Below are 21922 nucleotides of genomic sequence, written 5' to 3'. Positions count from 1 at the left end.
TATCTATCTATCTATCTATCTATCTATCTATCTATCTATCTATCTATCTATCTATCTACCAAATATCCTTTGACCAAACGTACACACATATGCAGTCCACAAGACTATTAATAAAAGAAAATGAAATAGACAGAAGAAGTGAATTACAGACATTTAGAATAAGAACAGATTTGAAAGTCTGAAAAATGATATAACGCTCATTTGTGAACGCATTAACATTTTATGACCCTGAGTGATCCATTAACGATAATAACATGATGATGATAATTTCCCCTCTACAGACATCTGTCACCTCACACTGGACCAACACACAGCACACAGACTCCCCTCTGTGTCTGAAGAGAACAGGAGAGTGACAGCAATATCTGTCCCATCCTGAGAAATTTTTAGGTGCATCACCAAATTTTGTGTAAAGGGGCACTGATTGACAGTCGATACTGAGAAGAGAATAACATCTTAATATTCTATTTATTAGATTATAGGGAATACATTATATACAAGTTGTATGTTGATTGACTTTCTGCATCACCTAAAATGACACACTGACCTTCCTGCACACACACTCATCACCATATTCACCGAGCTCCTCTATGTGGGATTTAGAATTAACCATCCCTGCTAAGTATGACTCTGTTCCAGCTGGAATAGACTCTCAGACTGCAGGACGTTCACAGAGAAAAGATATGAACACAACAATTTAACTCTCTATATACTGGTATGGCTGTTGTCTTACAAATCAGACTTTATAAGCATGCCAAATTATCCTCTTAAGTGTGTTTTCATCACCTGAAGCACATATTAAAAAGCAGTTTGTTCATTTGGGGGTTTTTTTCTAACCGCTGAAACAGCCTACTTACATCTACTGTTCATTCTAGTTCTCTTATAATAGTATGGTTATGGAGAGGGTTGCTCTCAGGGCAGGATGAGATTGCTGTCATCCAGCAGGAGGTGTTATGGTCGAGTTGCCATAATGGGGGAGTTACATCATTGCCTCGTCTGACTTATAACCAAACACTGATCTGTCTGATGCAATTCATCCAGATGTGACTGGATCAGTCAGTGAATGCCATTTGCGAGACTGGAATGAAAAGTGTCTCCCCAGTAGACACCCAGGAATGAGATTCAGGATTACTTCTCTAGAATAAAGAAAAATGTTACGTTGAAAAAGATCTTTGACACTCCTAGTCATGTTTAGTCGTCAAATTATATTGACACATCGGTTTTAAAATCTTATCATTGCTCAGGAATAAACGGTTGTGATCAATATTTACAACCTGTAGTTCGACGGTATTTCTGTTTCTTAATGTACTTACAAAAGCCTACCACTAGATGTCGCCCAGGTTTTATTTTGCATGCTGTGTTTCGCTTGTTCCCTACTGTGTGAGCGCAGACAGGCAGTTGATAGTGTGATACTGTAGACCCATTCGATTAGGTGTGGTTGGATGTTAGGCTTTTCATCTCTTGTTAAACTGTCAGTTTATTCAAGCTAGCGGCAGTGTGTAATTTAATATGTAAAGTTTCACTGAATGATGGCTGGATCCAGGGCTGATGATGGGAATTTTATTTATTTATTTAAATTTTGAGGGACGCAGACATAAACGTTTGGGAACAGATAGTCAGGCGATGCCTCTGTTGGGTTCATTGTTAAATGCCATTATGGATTAAATTAGCACTATTTATTTGACTGCTGTGCAATTAAAGTCAAGAAATTAAAATATGTGTCTCACTGACTATGTTGAATGGAAATCATGCACACAAGTCTAACATTTCGAAACAATGAACATATTTGAATACCACCTCACCTACGAAATGACATAAAGAACTCTTTATAAAACTCAGTGAGCAGAAAATATCTTGCTACTTTTATTAATTTTGGTTAATTACTGTGCTGTTGCATATGATCGCCAATTCAGGATACATGACTACCCACACACAGTTTACTCAAATACAGCGTTAACATTTCTCATTCTTTGCTCGTTCAGCATTCTTTTGTTAACTTTGCATGTACCTAACATGCAAGAATAAACCATTTATAGGCGTCTGTGAACACGACCAACAAGGCAAGCAAAATTAAAACGTGGAACATCAATGAAAAGCTAATAACTAATATTAGTCACGTACGTCCCCACAGTTCTGCCCTCGCAACATGGTCTTTGTTGTCTAGGTAAGCATGGGCAACGGGCGGAGTTTCTTTTACAAATGAAGGGGGAGTCTACGTTTGCTCCCGCCAGCGACTGTGATAGGTTTAAATTTCAGCCTAGTAACTAGACAGGATTTTTTTCTAACAAATAAGAAACGCCTCCACACAGTACCGGGAAAATAACTTCAAACAGCGTGAGACATTTACCAGCAGTTGTTGCATTTCAACTCTTAGTACATCAAGCAACAGGAGAGGAGAAATCTGGATACCAGCTATTTTGATTCGCATACATTTAGCAACACATTAAAAAATATCCTCTAAGTCTTATTCTCAGATCATATCTGATTACCTGACGTATGAAACAGTCTCAATACGGGTATTTATTTGTAGCCACGAATGTCAGAGTTACGTAAAAGTATTATAATCTTTTGCGTGCGTTTGGAAATTACGTCTTGCTACCAGCTGTAGTTTACGCTGGACAGGTGGCATCCAGTGCATTAAGGACCAAGTGCAGCTAGAAGGGACTTGGACTCAAATGTCCCCAACTGACGGGGTCTTAAACTGAATACGCTTTTACTGCACCAGTGGTGTTTTCAAATTGAGACTAAGTTAGACCAACTGAAGAGGTCGACTGTTAAGGTTACAGCAATGCCTGAAGCTGCAACAGATATGGTAACCGACGGTCCCAGACTTTTTGGAGTGAAAGCTCCAACTTCTTTAGGCACAGATAATCTTTTACCAGGATCTTTAAGTGGAAATCCGGCGGGGGACATCCTTCGCAACTTTTATCACACGAAAAGAGTCGGAAATTACTTGATTGGGAGGAAACTTGGAGAGGGATCGTTCGCCAAAGTTCGCGAGGGTCTCCATGCACTGACAGGCGAGAAGGTACGATTTTAAAGACACATTCTCTATTGAAACAAGATGTCACGGTACTTACCGTGTAGCTTTGTATAGCATATCTCATTTTGTTTCGTTTAAACTGTAGTAATTAAATTTATAGTTGTTGCTCAGAGTAGCGAAGAAGTGTCATTATTTGTTCTAAAGTAAACCAAATACTTTTCCCGTACACTCGTAAACAGTTTAATTTGATTTAATGAGTTCGCTCACTGAGATAACTTTTAACAGCGAGCAGATTATTCTACGATGACTTTTCAGAATTTGAATGTTCTCAGTCTTCATTTGTTAGTAATTAAAATTTTGACCTTTTCCGAAAGTTTAATGACAGACGAATGACAGTTTTAAATGCCGCCGCGTGCGCACATATAAAGCAGTGAGATACTCTCTTTTCATGTTGACATGAAAATTGCTTGAGGTCGGTGCGTAGTTAAGTGGCTCTTGCGAGTACACATAATTAGGTAACAGAGGCAATCCAGGGGTTTACTGAGGTGTCCGAATTAATCGCAGATTACCCTAGAGAAAGTGATCACCTACTTTTGAATTAGTTTGGAAAGATATCTTAAAGAAATAGAAGTATTTTGTTTACAATAGTGTGTGAATAATATGTGGTCCATTCCTTTGTACTTAAAACTGAACACATTTCCAAATAACTCAAAGAGTAAATTAGGCTACGGTATAACTCAATAAGCGAGGAAAATTCGTTGGGAATAAAAACATGTGAGCGTTGTCCTTTACCAGTGCTTTTTCATTCATACGCTGCGGCAATTTAATTTGTAATTTGAGCGATGCTTGTCTTTGTTTTGAAATCTTTTTTGTGCGGTCAGTTAATTTGCATGCAGAGAAAAACAAGTGTTCTATTTTGAACGAGTGACCTGGAATTCCTATTTAGCATATTAAGGATTAACTCAACCCCCTTGGTCTCTCTTTCGAACCCCCTTTATCTGTTGCTGTGGGAAGACGAAGTGTTTCTCTCAACGATGATGCAAGACCCCCGAAATCACAAAGAGAAGCGCTCCTCGTGCTTCTGTGCACGCGTCTGTAGCCTACTGGCTTCGTCTGACATCACTAAGGAATATCAGGGAGGGAGGGTGGATTGGTTGGGTATGTTTAACAGTGAGAATACGGCACATATTCTTTAACGATACGATCAAAACATGCCGTAACCCACTTTCTCCCTAACACCCTTTGTCTGGAGGAAAGAAAAACAACGTGCTATAGCCCCTCCCCCCTCCATATCCCCCACTTGAGCAGTTTTGGGGATTCACAGAGAGGTTACCTCCTCTGAAGCGCTATAGAAACATTTATGTTACATATTAATTTAATTTGGGGATTTTCTTACGATTGGGTTGAACAGCTGCCCCCCCCCCCCCACTCACACATTTATATATGTGCACCCCCCCACACACACACACACCCACACCCACACCTCCCACTCTGAATCCCTCTGTTAGTCTAATTGATCTAATTACCTTCTCAATTACTCATGTATAGCTTGTTTGCTGAGCAGCGTATTTCTCCTGATGCTTCTCAAGCAACCTTTTGAACCCCAATTTCTGAATAAGCTCAGTGGGGAGGTCTGCTGTGATCAGGGCACAGGAAAAAAAAAAAGAGCAAGACCAAACAGACAATAGCTTACAATTTTCCAAGGAGTGTAAGGGTGGACACGTAAACTGAGGCATTTGAACTTCCTGTTTGTCTGATTTGGATATCTCAGTTTTATTCACCCTTTATGAGATGTATATAACTGAAGTACAACAGCTTCTTAGTTCTGTGTCTGCAGTTGCTCAGTCTTCTGGTAATTTATGTTTTAATGCAGCATTAGAGGTTTTCAGTGTGTGTTTTTGTGTGTGTGTGTGTGTGCGAGAGACAAATGGGTGGCATTAACAAGCCATTTGGAGACTCGAACTGTAGGTAATGGAGGGTCCACTGAAGTCAGCTTGTTTATTACCCCCCCCCCCCCACACACACACACACACTTCTTTTTTTTTTTTTTAAAAACCCCTCCCCCATCTTTTCCCCTCCGTTTTTGGGTGTTTAACGGTCTTTGCCCTAGGCTGGTTGTCTCAGGGAGAGCAAATGTGAAAAGAGACTCCACTATACTTTAATGGACCCGGTCTCACCTGTTTCCACTGCTGTCGAGAGAGGGTTTTACACACAGAGTAATTTTTCAAATGAACACACACCTGCAGGCTCTGTCTGTCTGTCTGCCTGCCTGTCTGTCTGTCTCTCTCTCTCTCTCGCTCTATCTCTTATCTGTCTTTCTAGCTATATCTATATTTATACAGATATAAATATAGCTATATATATAGCTTTATCTGTGTAAATGTGTGTGTGTGTGTGTGTGTGTGTAAGTTTTTCTAGGTTCTCGAAGTTAGTCTAACCTCCTGTATTGATTTCTGTTTTGAATTATTCCAGCTTTATTGTTTCAACTGCAAAAATACAACGTGTTCATTTCTTCCGTTCTGTTTCTCAGGTGGCCGTGAAGGTGATTGATAAGAGGAAGGCGAAGAAAGACTCGTACGTGACAAAGAACCTTCGGCGCGAGGGCCAGATCCAGCAGATGATCCGTCATCCAAACATCACCCAGCTGCTGGACATCTTGGAGACAGAGAACAGCTACTACCTCGTGATGGAACTGTGCCCGGGAGGAAACCTCATGAATCACATCTACGAGAAGAAACGGCTGGAGGAGAGAGAGGCCCAGAAATATGTACGTCAGCTGGTCATGGCTGTGGAACACCTGCACAGGGCAGGAGTGGTGCACAGGTAAGACTCATACACACGCACACGCATGCGTGCGCACGTTCCTTCCAAAAAAAAAAATTTGTAACATTCTCTAGAAATTCACAGGTTAGAGTCACACACACACACACGTTGATTCTAAATACAAACATACATAACATTCTGCAGAAATTCACAAGTACCAGAATGTGCTTCAGTGTAAGGGTATGGAAAGACTGTAGTATGGGATGTTAACGGAGCACAGCTCTGACACAGTATCACTTTGGGTTGCGGCCACAGTTTCATATTGTGAGTTGACTATATGAAGGAACAGAGACTTGCTTCTGCAGACTGTTTGCTTTGCCACTGTAATGACTGTATCGATAGGTAAAGGGGACAAAAAGTAAAAAAAAAAAAAAAAAAATTTCAATGACAGTGTCTATTGTTCTTCTTTTTGCAGAGACTTAAAGATAGAAAACCTTCTCCTTGATGACCAGGACAACATAAAGCTGATAGGTAATTTCACACCTTTGACTGTTCGGCTTATTTGAAGGGCTTAAGCATGTCTTTGCTTATCTCCCTTGTTTTCATATTTCACACAAATTTATCTTATCTTGCTGGTAACACATTCGCCCGATGACAGGTTGGTTTCAAAGTGTAAAATTAACACGAAACAACAACAAACATAAAGACATAATTATCCATAGTGAAACAAGGAGATGTTCTTTGTTTAACACATGGAAGGAACTGATAGACCGGTGAGTATCTCATTAAAACTGAACGACCTCTCACCTTCGTGTAAGGGAGCCAGAGTGAACAGGACAGTTATTTAGCAGCAGGGTGTGACAGACAGACCGTGTGTCTCACACACACACACACACACACACTGTTCTCCTAGCCACCACAGAACTATTTGAATCAGTCTTAACACCTTTGCTCTAGCCAGCAGAATACACTCATTCCGTTCTTTCGGTTATGTCATCTGTCTCTCCAGATTTTGGGCTCAGTAACTGTGCGGGAATTCTGGGATACTCCGACCCTTTCAGCACGCAGTGTGGCAGTCCTGCCTACGCCGCACCAGAGCTATTGTCCAGGAAGAAGTACGGCCCCAAAGTAGACGTCTGGTCCATGTAAGTTCCCACAACCAGAACCTAACATGTTTGAGACAAATATAAAGACAGTGAGCAATGTGAACATTACAGGTGATGAAGCATCTCAGAATATTAAAATGTCTTAATTTTAAATGTAGTAATCTTGAATGTGAAACATGTAGTTTTTTAAGATCTCGGTTTTTAATAGAAAATGTCCTCTGTGTGTGTGTGTGTGTGTGTGTGTGTGTTGCCTTCCGTGTGTAGAGGCGTGAACATGTATGCCATGTTGACTGGCACTCTTCCCTTCACTGTGGAGCCCTTCAGCTTAAGAGCCCTACACCAGAAGATGGTGGACAAGGAGATGAACCCTCTGCCTCCAACGCTCTCCTCAGGTGGGTACCAGAGACTCTCAGACACCCACAAGCCCAGGGTAGATTAATTATGTACACAAGACATCTCCCAATCTAGTTTTATTATGTTTGTTCCTTTACCTCGTAATTAAAGGCAGACTTTTACCCCAGGACGTGTGTGTGTGTGTGTTGTTGTTGTTGTGTACTCTTCAGTCAACCGGAGATAACAGCAACTGGTTTATAAAAAAAAAAAAGAAAAAAAAAATTTAAACAGAAGGCCTTTGGACTTCCAGAACTAGTTCTGAGGAAGTGCGATCTATAATATTCAACCAGGGCCCTTCCAAAGGGCAGAGAGGTTTTTACTTACTGGGAAGACATCAGCTTCTAACCACCTACTGATTGAAATTAAGCTAATGGACAGCATGCTCCCAAAGTTGTTTTTTTTTTTTTCATGAATGCCATCATTGTTCGCCTGTGTCTTTTTTTAGGTGGCTCTGATGTTTTTCTCTTGTGTGAATGATTGTGAGGAGTCATCTTAGCCCAGAGGAATCGTTGTAATGTTCATTGCTAACGTGGCGTCCCCTTTAGGATCGTACCTCTGGAGCTAAAGGCTCAATCTGATTTTGGTTGTTCTCTTCAGTTTTTTTTTTTTTTGTAATGGTTAACTCAGCAGTCATACTAGCAGTCTCGTGTGTTTTTACACCACTGGTGGCAGAAAACCAGTGCACAGGAACGTTTCAGCTGTGTAGCAGTGATTTTTGGAAAAGATTTACACATGATTTATTCAGCTGAACCGAATATGTGTGTTTGAATTCAGTTCCTTGAAGCGGTACACGAGAAATGATTAGAATATCCAGTTAGCATAGTACCTCAAAACCTTTAAGCAATATATCTGTGTTTTATTGTTTTTATGTGTTGAACTTTTCCCCCCCCTGTTCTTTTGCTGTGTTTTTTTTTTTTTTTTCAGTTTTAGCAAAATTCTAGAGAACTACGCAAAGCATATTCCTGTCTTTCATCGGAACATAGCTAAATCAAGGACTTAGTGGCTTGTGATGAAAAACAAAAAAAAACAAAAATGGCTTTTCGTTTTTTTAGCAACAGGAAAAACCAGTTCTGATCATGCAAAACAACAGAAGACTTCCGCGATAAGCTTTCCTTCGAAAAACATCTTAGACATTCCGTCAGATATGCCTCACCTCTTGCTGCAGTTTTAAGTGGAAACCAATCTTTTTAGGATTAAAAGACCTAAGTTAGAAATGACTCGTTCATTTCAGGTCATCCAAGGCACTTTTCTTTTTTACATTTTTTTTGTTGGACTAATTTAACCTGAAGCAAAACAATAGCACGTAATTGGGTATGATTTATTAGCTGTCTGTGACTATCTGTGTAATGTATCAGTGCAAGGTGAGTGAGGACTGAAATGAGATTAGCCTCCTTACATAACGGTGAAGAAGTGTGTAATGTACTCATGACACAGAGTTGTCCTCGCCTTCATCTTCTTATCTAAGAGGAGGGGGAGGGGGGGATGTGGATCACTTATGTCCTCAAACTGTTAGGACAGGTCCCTTAGTAGTACTTGGTGGCACATAAGAGATAAAGGCAAAAAAAAGAAAAAGATGCTTTGGTTGTCATTGAGCCGATTCTAAGTCAGATGAAACATCAAAGCACGATGGCTTTATATTTCGCTGTTTGTGTTTACAGCTGCGGTTAGCTTGCTGAAGAAACTTCTGGAGCCCGATCCCGCCAAGAGGCCCAACATTCATCAGGTTATGGCTGACTCGTGGCTACAGCTGGGCAATCCGCATACCGGAATTCCTTACTTAAATAGGTGAGACGAGGCTTTCTCTTTTCTTTACTTTCTCTTACTTTTAATAGATCAGGCAACACTTTCTCCTTGTGATCTCTGTCTCCTTGACCTCAAATACTGTCATGTTCTTTTATCGTAGATCTTTAAAAAAAAAAATGATTTAAATGTTCTTGCCTCTCTTTCAGGATTCATATAGAGGAGATCAATCACACAGTTTTGTTGCATATGACTGAACGCATGGGTTACAAACACAGCGAGGTCCTCAGTGCGGTGCTGACTAACCGTGCCTGCCACACGCTCGCCGTCTACTTCTTACTGAACAACAAAATGAAGAGACTCTCCAAGGAGTACCGGGTGAGTCTGAACAAGGGCGGCTTATGGCACTTTCTCACACACACACACACACTCACTCACTCACTCACTGCCATGCTCCGTAGAGAAACAGATCACTTTAATTTAGGCCAAGGCTAATTATTTCCAATTTGACAGGAGAAAGAAAACATGGAAAAAGAGAAAAAGAGCGAACTTTTCCACACCCAGTGGAGGAAGCACATTGAGAAGATCACCATCCCTCCGAAACAGACCCCCGTCTATTTGGCCGTGAGCAAAGGCCCAACCAAAGAAAAGAAGCATAAAACAGGTGAGCATACCCAGCCCATTACGTGTTCAGACCCCAAAATTCAGAGGGGTTAAACCTGAGCCCTCAAGAAAACCCAAACTAAACCGACTGGTAGCTTAACAGGAGGAGAAAAAAGGATAGCCTAGCTCCTCTAGCTGTAACTACTGATTTCAGTGCACGAAGAGTACTCTGTGTTACCACATATGACTTTTAGGGAGACTCTAAATGAGTTGAATCATCGTCTAATTAAATTAATCTTTTTTTTTTCATATTCACAGTCTGACAGGTTCAAATGTCTTTAGGTAACAGTACTTGAGGCTTCTGTTGTCACTTGTAGGGTAGCGCTGTACTTCATGTAAAACAGGGTTTTCTTTCTTTTTTTTTTTGTTTTTTTTTTTTGGTTCTTCTCTAAAGTCACATGGTCTTGTTCAGACCTGCAGGCCTTTTGTGGGTGTAGTCTGTAAAATAGGAAAATCAGTGACTGCTCTACGGTTGACCCATTTTAATTCAGCTTAAAAATGTATGTCAAATGTTTGTCAATCGTATGTCAGGTCACGGAGTTTATCAGTAAACATCCCCCCCGAAAAAGAACATGCCCGATAGTCAAATTAGACACATGGTAGGGCTTGTAGCCAAGAATGTGTTGTGATGGTAGTTGCGGTGTGTCTCTTACATACCGACACCATTACAAGGGTAACAGACGGTAATTTGCATATATGTGAATCCCACATCAGTTGAGACTGTGGAGATGAATGAAATTTTTTTTCATTCGTATGTAAGGTGAAGTTGGGTCACATGACCACAGAAACAGATGAGCCTTGAGAACCTCATCATCATCATCATCAACAACAACAACAACAACTACCGCAACAACAAAAATAAACAGGAAATTTGTCCTTCAAATAAAGAGAGAGTTTCAAAGTATGCTGGAGGAAAATACTTTATGGGAAGAGGCAGTTTAGGTATTACTTTTGAAGAGCGAAATGCAAAATGGTGTATGATAAAAAATCATTTTCATTTTTATCCTCCTCTCTCCAGGGCTTCTGCGTGCAGTAGCCGGAGGTCTGAAGGATGTGTATTCAGGACCTGGCGGTTGCATAGCGTCATCCTCTCTGGAGTACCTGGAGATTCACCCCCTGTTCCCAAACACACCCCAGCCGGCCCGGAGGCTCGAGACGCAGCAGCCCGTCGCCAAAAGCCCGGAGACCAAAAAACCGGTGGACGTCCCCGCCCGCCCCCCCTCTTCCCTCGGCGCTCACTCCTGGGCCTCGGCGAGCAAAGAACCCAGCAAAGACGCGCCGCCGTCCCCCTGGTACAAGCTGACAAACGGAGCCCTCTCTCCCCCGCGCCACGTGTCTGCCTTCCAGCCCGACAGCTCGTACCTGAAGAAGGCCACCATCCCCAGCCCTCCGGTGCTCATCGTCAAACCCCAGCCCAAGAAGAGCACCTCCACCTCTGACTGGAACAGCTCCTCCGACTCGGGCAGCAGCCCGCCGAGCAGCGGGGGAAGCGAGGAGCTGGACAGCCCTCAGCACCGGAGCAAGTTCCCCTCCATGGGAATCGGGCAGATTTTGAAGAAACGAGTTCCTCCGCTCAGCTTTAGGCCAGAGCCAGCGGTGGAGGTGGAATCCCCCACGCCGTATCATATGCAAACTCTGCTATGCGCTTCAGGGGCGCTCAAAACCTTGTGCTAATGACATTTGACAGTGAATAACTTACAACTCGGCGAAAGTGGTCTTAGTGACTACATGAGAGTTATATGCAGTAATATTGTCCTTCACTGTAGTTCCTGATTTGCATATAGCATGCAGGTCCTGACTTGTCTATACGACGCGTGATTACATAGCGTAGATGTCCTGAGGTGTAACTTCACTTCTTTCTCACACGTGCACACGTTGCTTGAACGGATGCCAGTGTCCCAGCGCTTTGAACATTGCGTGTACGTGTGGACGTTGCCTGCTACATAACATTGAGTGACAGTGAATGATGAGGAAATTCAAAACCAGAAGATTTATTGCTTTGTTAAAACATTAACGAGGTGATAATTCAGGACTAGATACGTGTTTTTTTTTTTTCATCGCTTTTCTCGCTTTTCATGAGATGAAGTGCAAAAATATGTAGATAATTACCACATTGGCTTTCATGTCCTGTACATGCATGTGTTTTTTTTTTAACTCTGCATTCCAGTACAGCAATACAAGCCAGTCTCTCAAAGTGGTAAAACTTGGCCACAAACACATTAATCTACTCAAACATACGATATCACTCCACATTAGTGACTAGCTGAACAGATGTTTAGGTTCATCTAATGTAACTGCTTGGTAATGGACAACTTCAAGTCTTATGTGCTTTGTATGTTGGATTCGAAGGGGTGAGGGGGGTGGGGGTTGCTGTGTTATCAGACATTGTAATAATTTGAATGAGCCTTAAAATTAGTTCTGTACAAGCCTCACCTGGCTAGAATGGGACACTTTGTATGTACTTGTGTATGTATTATTGTATCACTTTGAGTGAATAGACTGATCCCTGTTCACCTCTTCCACTGCTCTAATCCAGTCTTACTCACTCTGCTGAAGATCTGCAGTGCTGTGTGTGCCTACAGGAGCAGGGCACGGTACTGTAATACTTGCTCAGTTATTTTATAGTTTGTGCAATACTTTTGTAAATATTTATAAGCAGTGATTTTGAAGTTTCTCAAGACAAAGTTTTCTTAACCTGTCATCATGTGACGTCCTGTGCCGTGAGATTCTCTTGTAAGTAGAATTCAGGTGTCCATTTTCACTCTCAAAGAACTCAGAAATGGCTGATTTCAGTGATAGCACTCGACTGTAGTTTCACTAACCACTTTCCAATGTTTGCACAAGTCTTCATGTGCACAGAAGGCTAGTAACTGTTACAAATTAAACACTTTTCGAGACTAAACTATATCATGCATGCAAACAACATTAACTTTTTAATACTTGATGTCATGTTTAGGAAAAGTTTTCTTGTTACTTTTTTGTTTAAGAAAAAAAAAAACGGATGGATTTGAACTTGGAGGTCTTTTGTAAGCTTTTGTAATGAAAGGCTTTGCTTAAGTGTGAAGAGATTTTTTTATGCTGTAAAAAAAAAAGATTTTAAATATTTATATTTCAAAAATCATTTTTGTGTCTTGAGGATTTTTTGTCTGTTCTTCCCGAACATATTTACGATAATATAACACGTTACACACGATAATACCACACATTTCTGGTTAACGCTGAAAAATAAGATAATAAGTAAGTAAAAATAAGTATTTCTCTAGGCCTGAACTCGGGACACACCAGACTCATATTGTACACTCGTCCCATGAGACACCTGTGTGAACCGTGTAATGTGCGACAGCTGACCCGCTTATCCTGTGTCAATCCAGTCAGCTGTGTCAACTGTTTCAAAAACACTACCCCCCCCCCCCCCCCCCCCCCCCCTTCCCACACAAATTACGCACACAGGACAAAGAGGGGGTTACTACTTAAAAACGGGGTTACTGAGACAAACACAGAGAGAACAAACAAACTCAAAAACGGGGCCTCACGGATAACTCTGGGTGGCTAAGCCGATGAAAGCTGTTGGGGCAAGACTTAGTGTCTGCAAAGTACATTAAAATCAAGCTCTTTGTTTACAAAGCGCAGTATAGATATCTTAAATCCTGTGCCAGCTCAAGTGACACAAACAGACCGTGATAAAGACCCCAGTGGCTTATCTAAGCGTCTCGCTAAAAGAGATATACACTATCAGGGACAAAGGTTGAGTTAAATCAGTCTTTCGCCACTTCAACCCGGCGATGTAGCGATAAAAGTACGTCTGGCAAGATCCGACTTGTGCAATCAAATTCCGTTGCAATGCGTTATGGTAACGATTCCGAAGAAATTCTCTGACGGTCAGGCTTATTGTTTATATCCAGGTACTCTGAGGTGAGGTTCATGCCAGACAAAGGAGAGATTTTCGCTGTTGACACTTCAGGAACGCCGAATGGACACCCACTCACAACCCTGTCTATGACGTGGCTCAGTTTCAGAGGAGAGCAAACAATGACAGTCACGACTCTAATCATCACTATCAAAACCACCAACGCGTTGGAGTTAAACAAATCTGTGAAATGCATCCTTGACTTTAAAAATCATGTCCTACGTGGTAAAAATGCTTCGCTTCTACGTATCACGATAACGCCGCTAAAGCATCAATAGCATCACAGTCAAAGTAGCTAGCGGTCACTGTCCAGCGGGCGCTCATCACTCTCAATCTGTTCAGGCTTAGACACTGACTGAGATTAATCCTGTTTTCAAAGGCTTTTTCCCAGTTGAGGAGAATAACAGTTCTTTGTGTCTCAAAAACCCGGACAATTAATCTCTCTCTCTCTTAATAGGTCATACGTTCAATATTGAACAGTGATGTCAGACGCAGACCCAGACACACACAAATAACACATGAACTAATTAGTTCATGCACCTGTTTTTCATACATCTAGACCAATAAAGGCTTTTAGGTCTACAAAACACAGGTATTGTATACTGTGTTAACATTTGTTTTTTTTTCCAGTTCTCGCGAACAGCCCTGAGGCTGTTTCCCTTATCATAGATATTGGGCTCTAAATAAACGTATTATTATTATTATTATTATAAGGTTGGTGAGATCTAACATTGGATATGATTTATTATACCCACAGGACCTGAGGGCTAAATTAACGTTATGAGTAATTGAAAAGTTCCTTTAATACAGTAATTTTGTGGAAATGAGTCAGAAAACAAGGATTTTGAATGGGTTTAGCAAGGAATCCTTGTTGTGGTCAGCATAAACAACCAAACCTTAAGCTATGTTCTGAGACCTAATCTTATGAATAGTTTTAGAACCAATGAACCACAGTAGAACCAGATAACCACCAGAAGTATGTATAAACAAATGAAAAAAAGAAAGAAAGAAAGAAAATAAATGTCTCAGATAAGCTGTTGTTAACACAGAGCACAGGTGAGTTTAATTAAGAGATTTAATTAATAACCACTTGTATCCCATAGTTCCTGGTTGTATAGTTTATTTACATTTGGCATGTGGCACAAAAGTGTTTTTCTCTTTCTGTTTATCATGGTTAAGGATCTGCAAACTGATTGGCCGGGTTGTTTAGAGTCAGAGACTGTATCTATGTATAGTGGCGATGTTGCTTCCCTATTGCCTCATAAGGTTATGAGAGGAGAGTTTACCTTTGCTCTGACTGCTAGACTGTATTATTTATTCCCATCCTCCAGGTCCCGCAGCGCGGAAAACCGGAGTGACCAGGGAATTATCACGCCGTAAAAAGTGCACGGCATCAGCAGTCTTGGTTGGACTACACGCATCCTCGGCGCGAGGGCTCATAAATCAATGCGGTGTGGTCGAGTGTAACGGATGAAACTGCCACCGCAAAAACAAAGGACGCACACTCAAAACAAAGACCCGAGATCCCATATCAGTACAGTGGGCAATCTAGTCTCTGTGACACGGTCTGGGCATCCAACACCCCACCCCCCCACCCTACCCTGCTTTTCACAAATAACAACAAAAGCCATGCGGCTTGTTTGTGCTTTTTCCCTCCTTTCTACTTTGGCGGCTAAAGAGATTAGAGAGAGAGAGAGAGAGAGGGAGAGAGAGAGAGGGAGAAAAGAATGGAGGGAGAGAGGGGAAGGGTGTTTGGGAGGAACAGAGAAAAACACACACGGGGAGGGAGGGGGTTATGTGATGGAGACTCCGCCCTCCCCCCCCTCCGCTCTCGACCGTCTGAAGCAGCGTGTATGATAACCCGGGTTGACAGGCAGGCTGTCCGGGAAAGCTGGCTGGCTGCTTCTCGGATAAGGAAACGATGACGCGATGGCAACAGGCTCTGGCTGCAGCACGTGCTCTTTGTTTCCACGCAAGCCGGCCCTTGGATACAGCTCGCTGGTTGGTCTGCCCAGACTCCGTTCAATATTCTACCGGTTGTTGTTATGCTATCCCAAGCACTCGGAGCTAGGGCTCTGCCTTTCAGCTCTGGGGGTTCTGCATAGGTTTTCCCTCCCTCTCGTTAAGTGTTGCTAGGCACACTGGAGCCAACCTGTCAGAAGAAGACAGTAAAAAAAAAAAAAAAACAAGTCCAGTCTCGGCTACATCAATCTTCATAAACACAAATTTGTTATCTGAACTGAAAAAAAAAAAAACAAGGGCGGGGAGAGGACGTTGTTTTTGATCAAAACGATGAGGTCATCTGATAGACATCAAAACATCAAATAAGCATTTTTGATTTTTTTCTTTAATGAAATTTCACTGTATTTACATTTTGTTTCAAATTCATTTACAATTTATCAACAGACAAACAAACCAGAGCATTTTCTACACAACAGGAAAAAACCCCCCAAAAAAACAAACGTGTTTGTGTGTGAGATGCTCTCTATTTCAAGTCCAGAGAATAAAAAAATAGTTTTCATTTCATCACATATGGACGGTCTTCAAGCATAGACCACAGTTATCAGTCCATCAGCGACCAAACAAAGTTCAGTGGTTGTATCAAAACCGCTCACTTATTTGCACTTTGAAGATCAGATTCAATTTCCAAAAGTCGTTGGCCCACTGCCACGGCCAAAGCTTTGACCTGCAACACATAAAACCAGAAATCACGTGGAGAAGAGTTTCTGTCTCTCCTTTTCTTTTTTTTTTTTTAAATCAAAGTAGACATGGCAAACCCAAACCAAAACGACGGCAGACAGACTGTGTTAATTATTTACAGACGGCTCAAGCATATCTAAAATGAGAAAGTGAACAGGACTGAAAAGGAGTGTTGAATGACTGATGATGACCAAAAAAACAAAAAAAACAAACACACAAGCGTCGCATCACGTCTCAAACCACGAGACCCTCCCAAAAAAGTCCAAAGGTCTGTGTTTACATCAAAATAATTAAAACAAATCAAATGACCTCTCAAGACCAATCGTCATTGTGTTTTTTGCTGACCAGATACTCAAAGCTCCTGTTTGAAAATATTTGTGGAGAAAAAACAAAACAAAAACAAAAACAAAACAAATTTTCTGTGTCATTGTCTTAATGGATTATGATGCATCTTTGACAGAACATGGGTATTAACAGTGAAATCTGATTGATTTTTTTTTTTAAATCTACTTTACTGTGGATGTTCTTTTTTAATATGCCGTCATCTTTTGTTTGCTGAACTAATTCAGCCAGCCACCTCAAACAAAGAACCTATTCATCTAGCTCACCAGCACCCCCTACTGGTGTCCTTGTTAACCAAAAAACCCCCACAAAATACTCCACCCTTGTATCGTACCTGCTCAGTAATAGGAAAACGTCGGCTATTCTCAAAATCAACAGGCATTAATGTGCATTTAATCTTGCTGGGAAAAACGTATTTTATTGTTATCTATCCTCGATATTACTGATGTTCACATTTAACACAACAGATTCAGTTGCTTAAATCCTAAGATTGCAACTAATAACAGTGTCTGCTTTTTAAATGAGTGCAGTTACACACAAGTGGTATGCCTTAAAAGGCAGTAATTCAGTTTGAAAAAGATAAAAATCAAAGAGGTGCATCAAAGTTTACCTCCGACAACTGTCGCTCAACATTCTCCTGGTACTTCATTGTCACTGGCCACTTCTCTGCGTCCAACTCTGCCACCTGCTGGCTGCCAGAGCCCAGGACGTAGCTACACAAACAGGGAAAATAATCTTTTTCTGGTTCTGGTTTCAAGTTAGGTTTTCTTTTTTTTTTTTGCTATACATTTCACATGCCTCGCTATCAGATAATCTGATATTGTGGTATCTCGTAGTATGTGTTTATTTGCTTTTAGAAAACACTATAAAACATTAGAACACATAAAAATAAATATTAGCTTAATATGTAAAAAGGAACGAGAATTTCTTGTGTTTCCCATAAACTTAATGATATCCTGTGAGATGACTAAGAAACAAGTTTTTTTCCCCCTAAATCTCCTCTCACGCCACCCTAACCTTTCCATGTATTTGTTACATTCGATCACGGGCACAACTGATTCAACTTGATGACGTACTGATTAACCCAACCAGGTGTGTCAGTGGTGGAATTTAACGACAACAACAACAACAAAAAAAGTATTGGATCATAATAACAAAGACTTGTCTGCCTCAAGGAGAGGTTTGGAAATACCTTAGCTAACTCACTTTGATGAACAAAGTCCTAGTTTTTTTTTTTTTTTTTAATCAACAAAGCTGTAATCGGTGAGCAACAGCACACCAGACTAGATTTTCAAGCTGTAGTGTTCAAGTTAAGTCATCAAACAAATTTGAACACACCGGGTGAGCTGAGGATGGAGGATACCGTGGAAGACCCAAAAACCTGTCTGCATCTAATGAACAGTAATTAAAAGGCCACTTCCGTAATGGAGAGAAGAAGGAAACCCAGTGAAATTCGACGCCTGACAGAGACATCAGGCACCAAAGTACACACTTTGACTGTGAGAGGAACTCCTATAACAAGTGGTCTTATAAGGCATGTTGTAGCTAAGAAATCATTCTTGTTGAAAAGCACCGAGCAGAAGAGACTGGAGTACGCCAAAAACAAAACAAAACAAAAAAAAAAACCCAAAAAAACTACAGAGCACAGAGTGATGAGCGTTTTACGGAGCAATGAATCCAATTTTAAAATGTTTGATTCACAAATGAGCCAGTATGTCAGAAGAAGAGCTGGCAAACAGTCCACGGACGCCTGTCACTGGCCTGCTGTGAAGCACAGCTGTGGCTCTGTCAAACACTTACTACCCACATGCATAGTTTTAAAGATCATTGTCTCAGCTTGACTTTTTCCACAGTACTGTGCATCATATTAAAACAATCAATACACTCTTTTTTTTTTGCCCTTATTTATTTCTTATTTTTTTACCAACACTATCAAAGAGCCATGTCTTATTATGAAGTTAATCTGGCATGATACACGACCAAATCCCATGTTTTTATTCTGTTAACTGACACACTAAAAATCTTAAGTTGAGAGACTGACAGAGTGTAGGACACAGCCATGCTTTTGAATGTCTATATTCCTTATGGAACAAAATCAAGTCTTTTTTTCCCCCCTGCCAGGCGTTACACATTCATTGCCCCCTACAAAAATTCTCACAAAGAACCTGAACATGACATACTGAAAATCATGAGGCATCAGTAAGTATGTCTGTGCATTAGTATATAAACTGCACCAAGACAGGCCTACTAAACTGACTTGGATCCAGCCAGGTTAAAATCTACAGATAACTGTAGACCTCATAGCAGGTGTTATTGACTAGAAGGTTAGCAGGCACTGAGACAAACTTTTTGAGGGGGAGGAACTGTCCCGGAGAAAGAAGAATTTCTGAGAGGAAACAGAAAAGGGCATTCTGTATCGATCAGTGATTACATAATCACTGTTTTGGGAACAAAGAATTAAGCAAACCAGTTTACCACAATTAAAGTTCGTAAAGCTGATTTACATGAATCAGTCACTGACTGTCATGAGGTCATGTGAATAATTTGTGCAAACAAGGGCACAGTCACTACCCTAGGGCGGATTCTTCCCGGATTACGCCAAAGGCCAAGCAAATAGTTCACTGCTTTCGTGATGAGCAAGGGCAGTGTGCAAGACATGAACCAATATGCAAATCAACGAGAAACAAACCTATCCTTTCCACACAAAATTGATATCAAAGTCAAGGGCGTGTTTAACAACCTTTCGATGCTTTCAACGCTGAGGCAGAACAGGGATCTCTTGTAATCCAGTTTCGCGGGGGTTGATGCGTACATCACTCCGAGCACGGTGCAACAGAACCGACAGTTTAAGTTCACAACGAAGCTAAAGAGAGTAAAAAACAACAAAAACAACAACAAATGAACAGTCAAACCAATACACACAAAACAAAAACAAAGACAACAACAACAAAAACAGTTTATTGACGCAAATTCCAGGAACATCCAAACTCTAGACATATGACTAACTGTTGCGTGGTTTAACCTTTACTAAAATAACTAAAGGGGAGGAGAACCTATGGACTTACCATGCTAGATCTTTATGACTGTCTGAAACGAACGGCTCGTTTCCAATAACAACACTGTCACTAACGCCTACAATAGAAAACAACTGGTTAAAACACACTCACAATAATTTCTGTTATTTACCGTGAAGTACGTTTTCAGGCTATGGACTAGAGGAGGTATAGCACTGTAAACGATGTCTACTCACATCTAAGGATTATTTGATTCTGGTCGTCGTCGCTGCCTGCCCACGATAAAGAATCCCCAATTGGTACTTTACATTTTCCACACAAGAAAACAACTGGAGCTTCGTCTTCATCATCATCATTCTCGGTGAGTTTAGTACCAGCTTCGGCAACTGTCGAACATTCAGACGTAGTAAGTTCAAAGGTTTCGTCTCCAAATTTAGGAACAGGTTTAATAACCTTTCGAGTTGCCATTTTTGTATTTAGGCGCGCATAACTGCTCGGCGGATATGCGCCATACGTTCAAACTTTCTTTTATCTTCTTCTTAGCGATAGGGAACATGTAACTGTGGCACGATTCAAAGATATATAGACTACCGCCACCCATCGTCAGCCCCTAGAGTTGCACGGTACTTTAATCGCAGCAGTCATTCCCTCACTGTCGCACCTTTTACTTAAATGTCACCAGGATGTGTTATGGTTTCTATATAACTCTCTATATAACTTGAACGAATCACTTAGGCCCTACTTTAAAATGATACTTCGCCTGACCCTGCACAAGCAGATTCAGCAGTTTTGGAGGAGTCGTTCAGGCTCCTCACGTTAGTGTTCAGGATAGTTTTCAAACGCGTAAAATAAATGATAGCAAAAACTATTTGACTTTTGGGACACGAGATATCATGTTTGACCCAAAAAGGAAAACCTGCACCACCTTCTCTCCAACTGCTTGTAACTTTAAGGTTTTTTGGCCCGTTGCACCTTTCACTTTGAAACTGGGGCTTTATGGGGTGTCAGCATAACAGTATGTAAAAATATTCACAGAGTCTATAAATTGGTTTTGATATTACGGAATGAGTCATGAGGCATACAACATGAATTCATGGGACAATATTTATTTTACAGATTGAACTATTGTTCTCTGATGCTGGCACTGATAACCGAAACACTCTTGCATCTCTATCTCATTCATCTTCATGTCCTGCCCCACTTATAGTATCTTCATTCTCATATTCCTCCTTTCAACTTCAATTCAATTTCAACTTCATGTTCATGAAATTTAACGACCAGCCATTCACGAATAGAGGGTCCTTTATTCCGGTGGCCAGCAGCGGGAGTAACAGTCCCCTTTTCCTCTGCAGCTGTGGAGGAGCAAACCTCTTGCAACTTTTCTGATTCGCCCCAATCACTTTCTCCTTGAAAGAAAAACTGATGTAACAAGAATTGCAGAACTGCTGTAAAAAGATTATATAGTGTACAAAACACGCTAACATGTGCTGACTTACAGCAGTAAAGAATACTGTGATATGTGTTGTTTGTTTCATCCCCATTTGCGCTGATTTTACTACACTTTGAGTAACTTACTAAAGATTGTCCCATTTTAATCAAAGGTGTGTATTTAATTCTGCACGAGATTGAATACCACAGTTTTAGACAATAATGTTATTTGTGTCATGTTGGAGACCGCTGTAACCTTAACACCGGGGAAAGAGCAGTTTGTCAAATGTTTTGGTTTGTTTTATAAAGTTTTTCTTTTGTCATCTAAATGATTCATAAAAATCTAACTGTAAACTGAATTAAAAATAAAGGAGAAGTAGTTGCTTACAATATTAAGACTGTGTCTTTACAACTTAAACCCGCTGCTTACATAAAAAAAAAACAGCTCCACATTGTGGAACCGTATGAAGGAGAACGGTGGACGTGCAATCTCATGTGTAATTTCCATTAAAATACCCCTGTCCCATTTCGTCTGAGACGAGTGTGGAAAAATACGACCCATTGCCTTAAAAGGTCAAGGCGAAAGTTGTCTGCCTTCCCACGCAGACAGAAATCCATCCGGAGAAATGAAACAGACATAAACATTAACACAGGGCCTTTATCTGTTTGGCATTTCACTAACTCAATAAAGGATGCAGGAGAAGATTGTAGTTGGATTGTCTTTCCCATGAATATCAGACCTCAACACCATTACTGCCAAAGACTGCATAAAAGAGATGAAAAGTCTATGTAAATGACACTACACCCACACACTGTTACTTTTCCCAACATGTGGAATTACATTTTTTTTTCAATATTAATAATGAATTTGAATCAACAGAAA

The 21922-nt window shown here is 40.8% G+C and overlaps 2 protein-coding genes across 2 annotated transcripts; one reads left to right on the top strand and one right to left on the bottom strand.

The window, feature by feature from the left end:
* The first annotated feature begins 2788 nt into the window (after positions 1 to 2788).
* Positions 2789 to 11322, top strand: hunk (hormonally up-regulated Neu-associated kinase). The gene is made up of 9 exons (XM_030793111.1): positions 2789 to 3028; positions 5514 to 5806; positions 6222 to 6277; positions 6756 to 6891; positions 7117 to 7244; positions 8904 to 9030; positions 9195 to 9363; positions 9499 to 9649; positions 10667 to 11322. The coding sequence occupies exons 1-9, from the start codon at positions 2789 to 2791 to the stop codon at positions 11320 to 11322; spliced, it is 1956 nt and encodes a 651-aa protein (XP_030648971.1).
* Positions 11323 to 16166: 4844 nt separating this feature from the next.
* mis18a (MIS18 kinetochore protein A) lies at positions 16167 to 20079 on the bottom strand. Its single transcript, XM_030792216.1, has 5 exons — positions 19848 to 20079; positions 19663 to 19729; positions 19338 to 19460; positions 17208 to 17310; positions 16167 to 16241 (listed from the first exon to the last, which is right to left on the bottom strand). The coding sequence occupies exons 1-5, from the start codon at positions 20077 to 20079 to the stop codon at positions 16167 to 16169; spliced, it is 600 nt and encodes a 199-aa protein (XP_030648076.1).
* Positions 20080 to 21922: the final 1843 nt, after the last annotated feature.

The sequence above is a fragment of the Chanos chanos genome, chromosome 15 (assembly GCF_902362185.1).
Source record: "Chanos chanos chromosome 15, fChaCha1.1, whole genome shotgun sequence".
NCBI lineage: Eukaryota > Metazoa > Chordata > Actinopteri > Gonorynchiformes > Chanidae > Chanos > Chanos chanos.
This window is presented reverse-complemented; position numbering and strand designations above follow the sequence as displayed.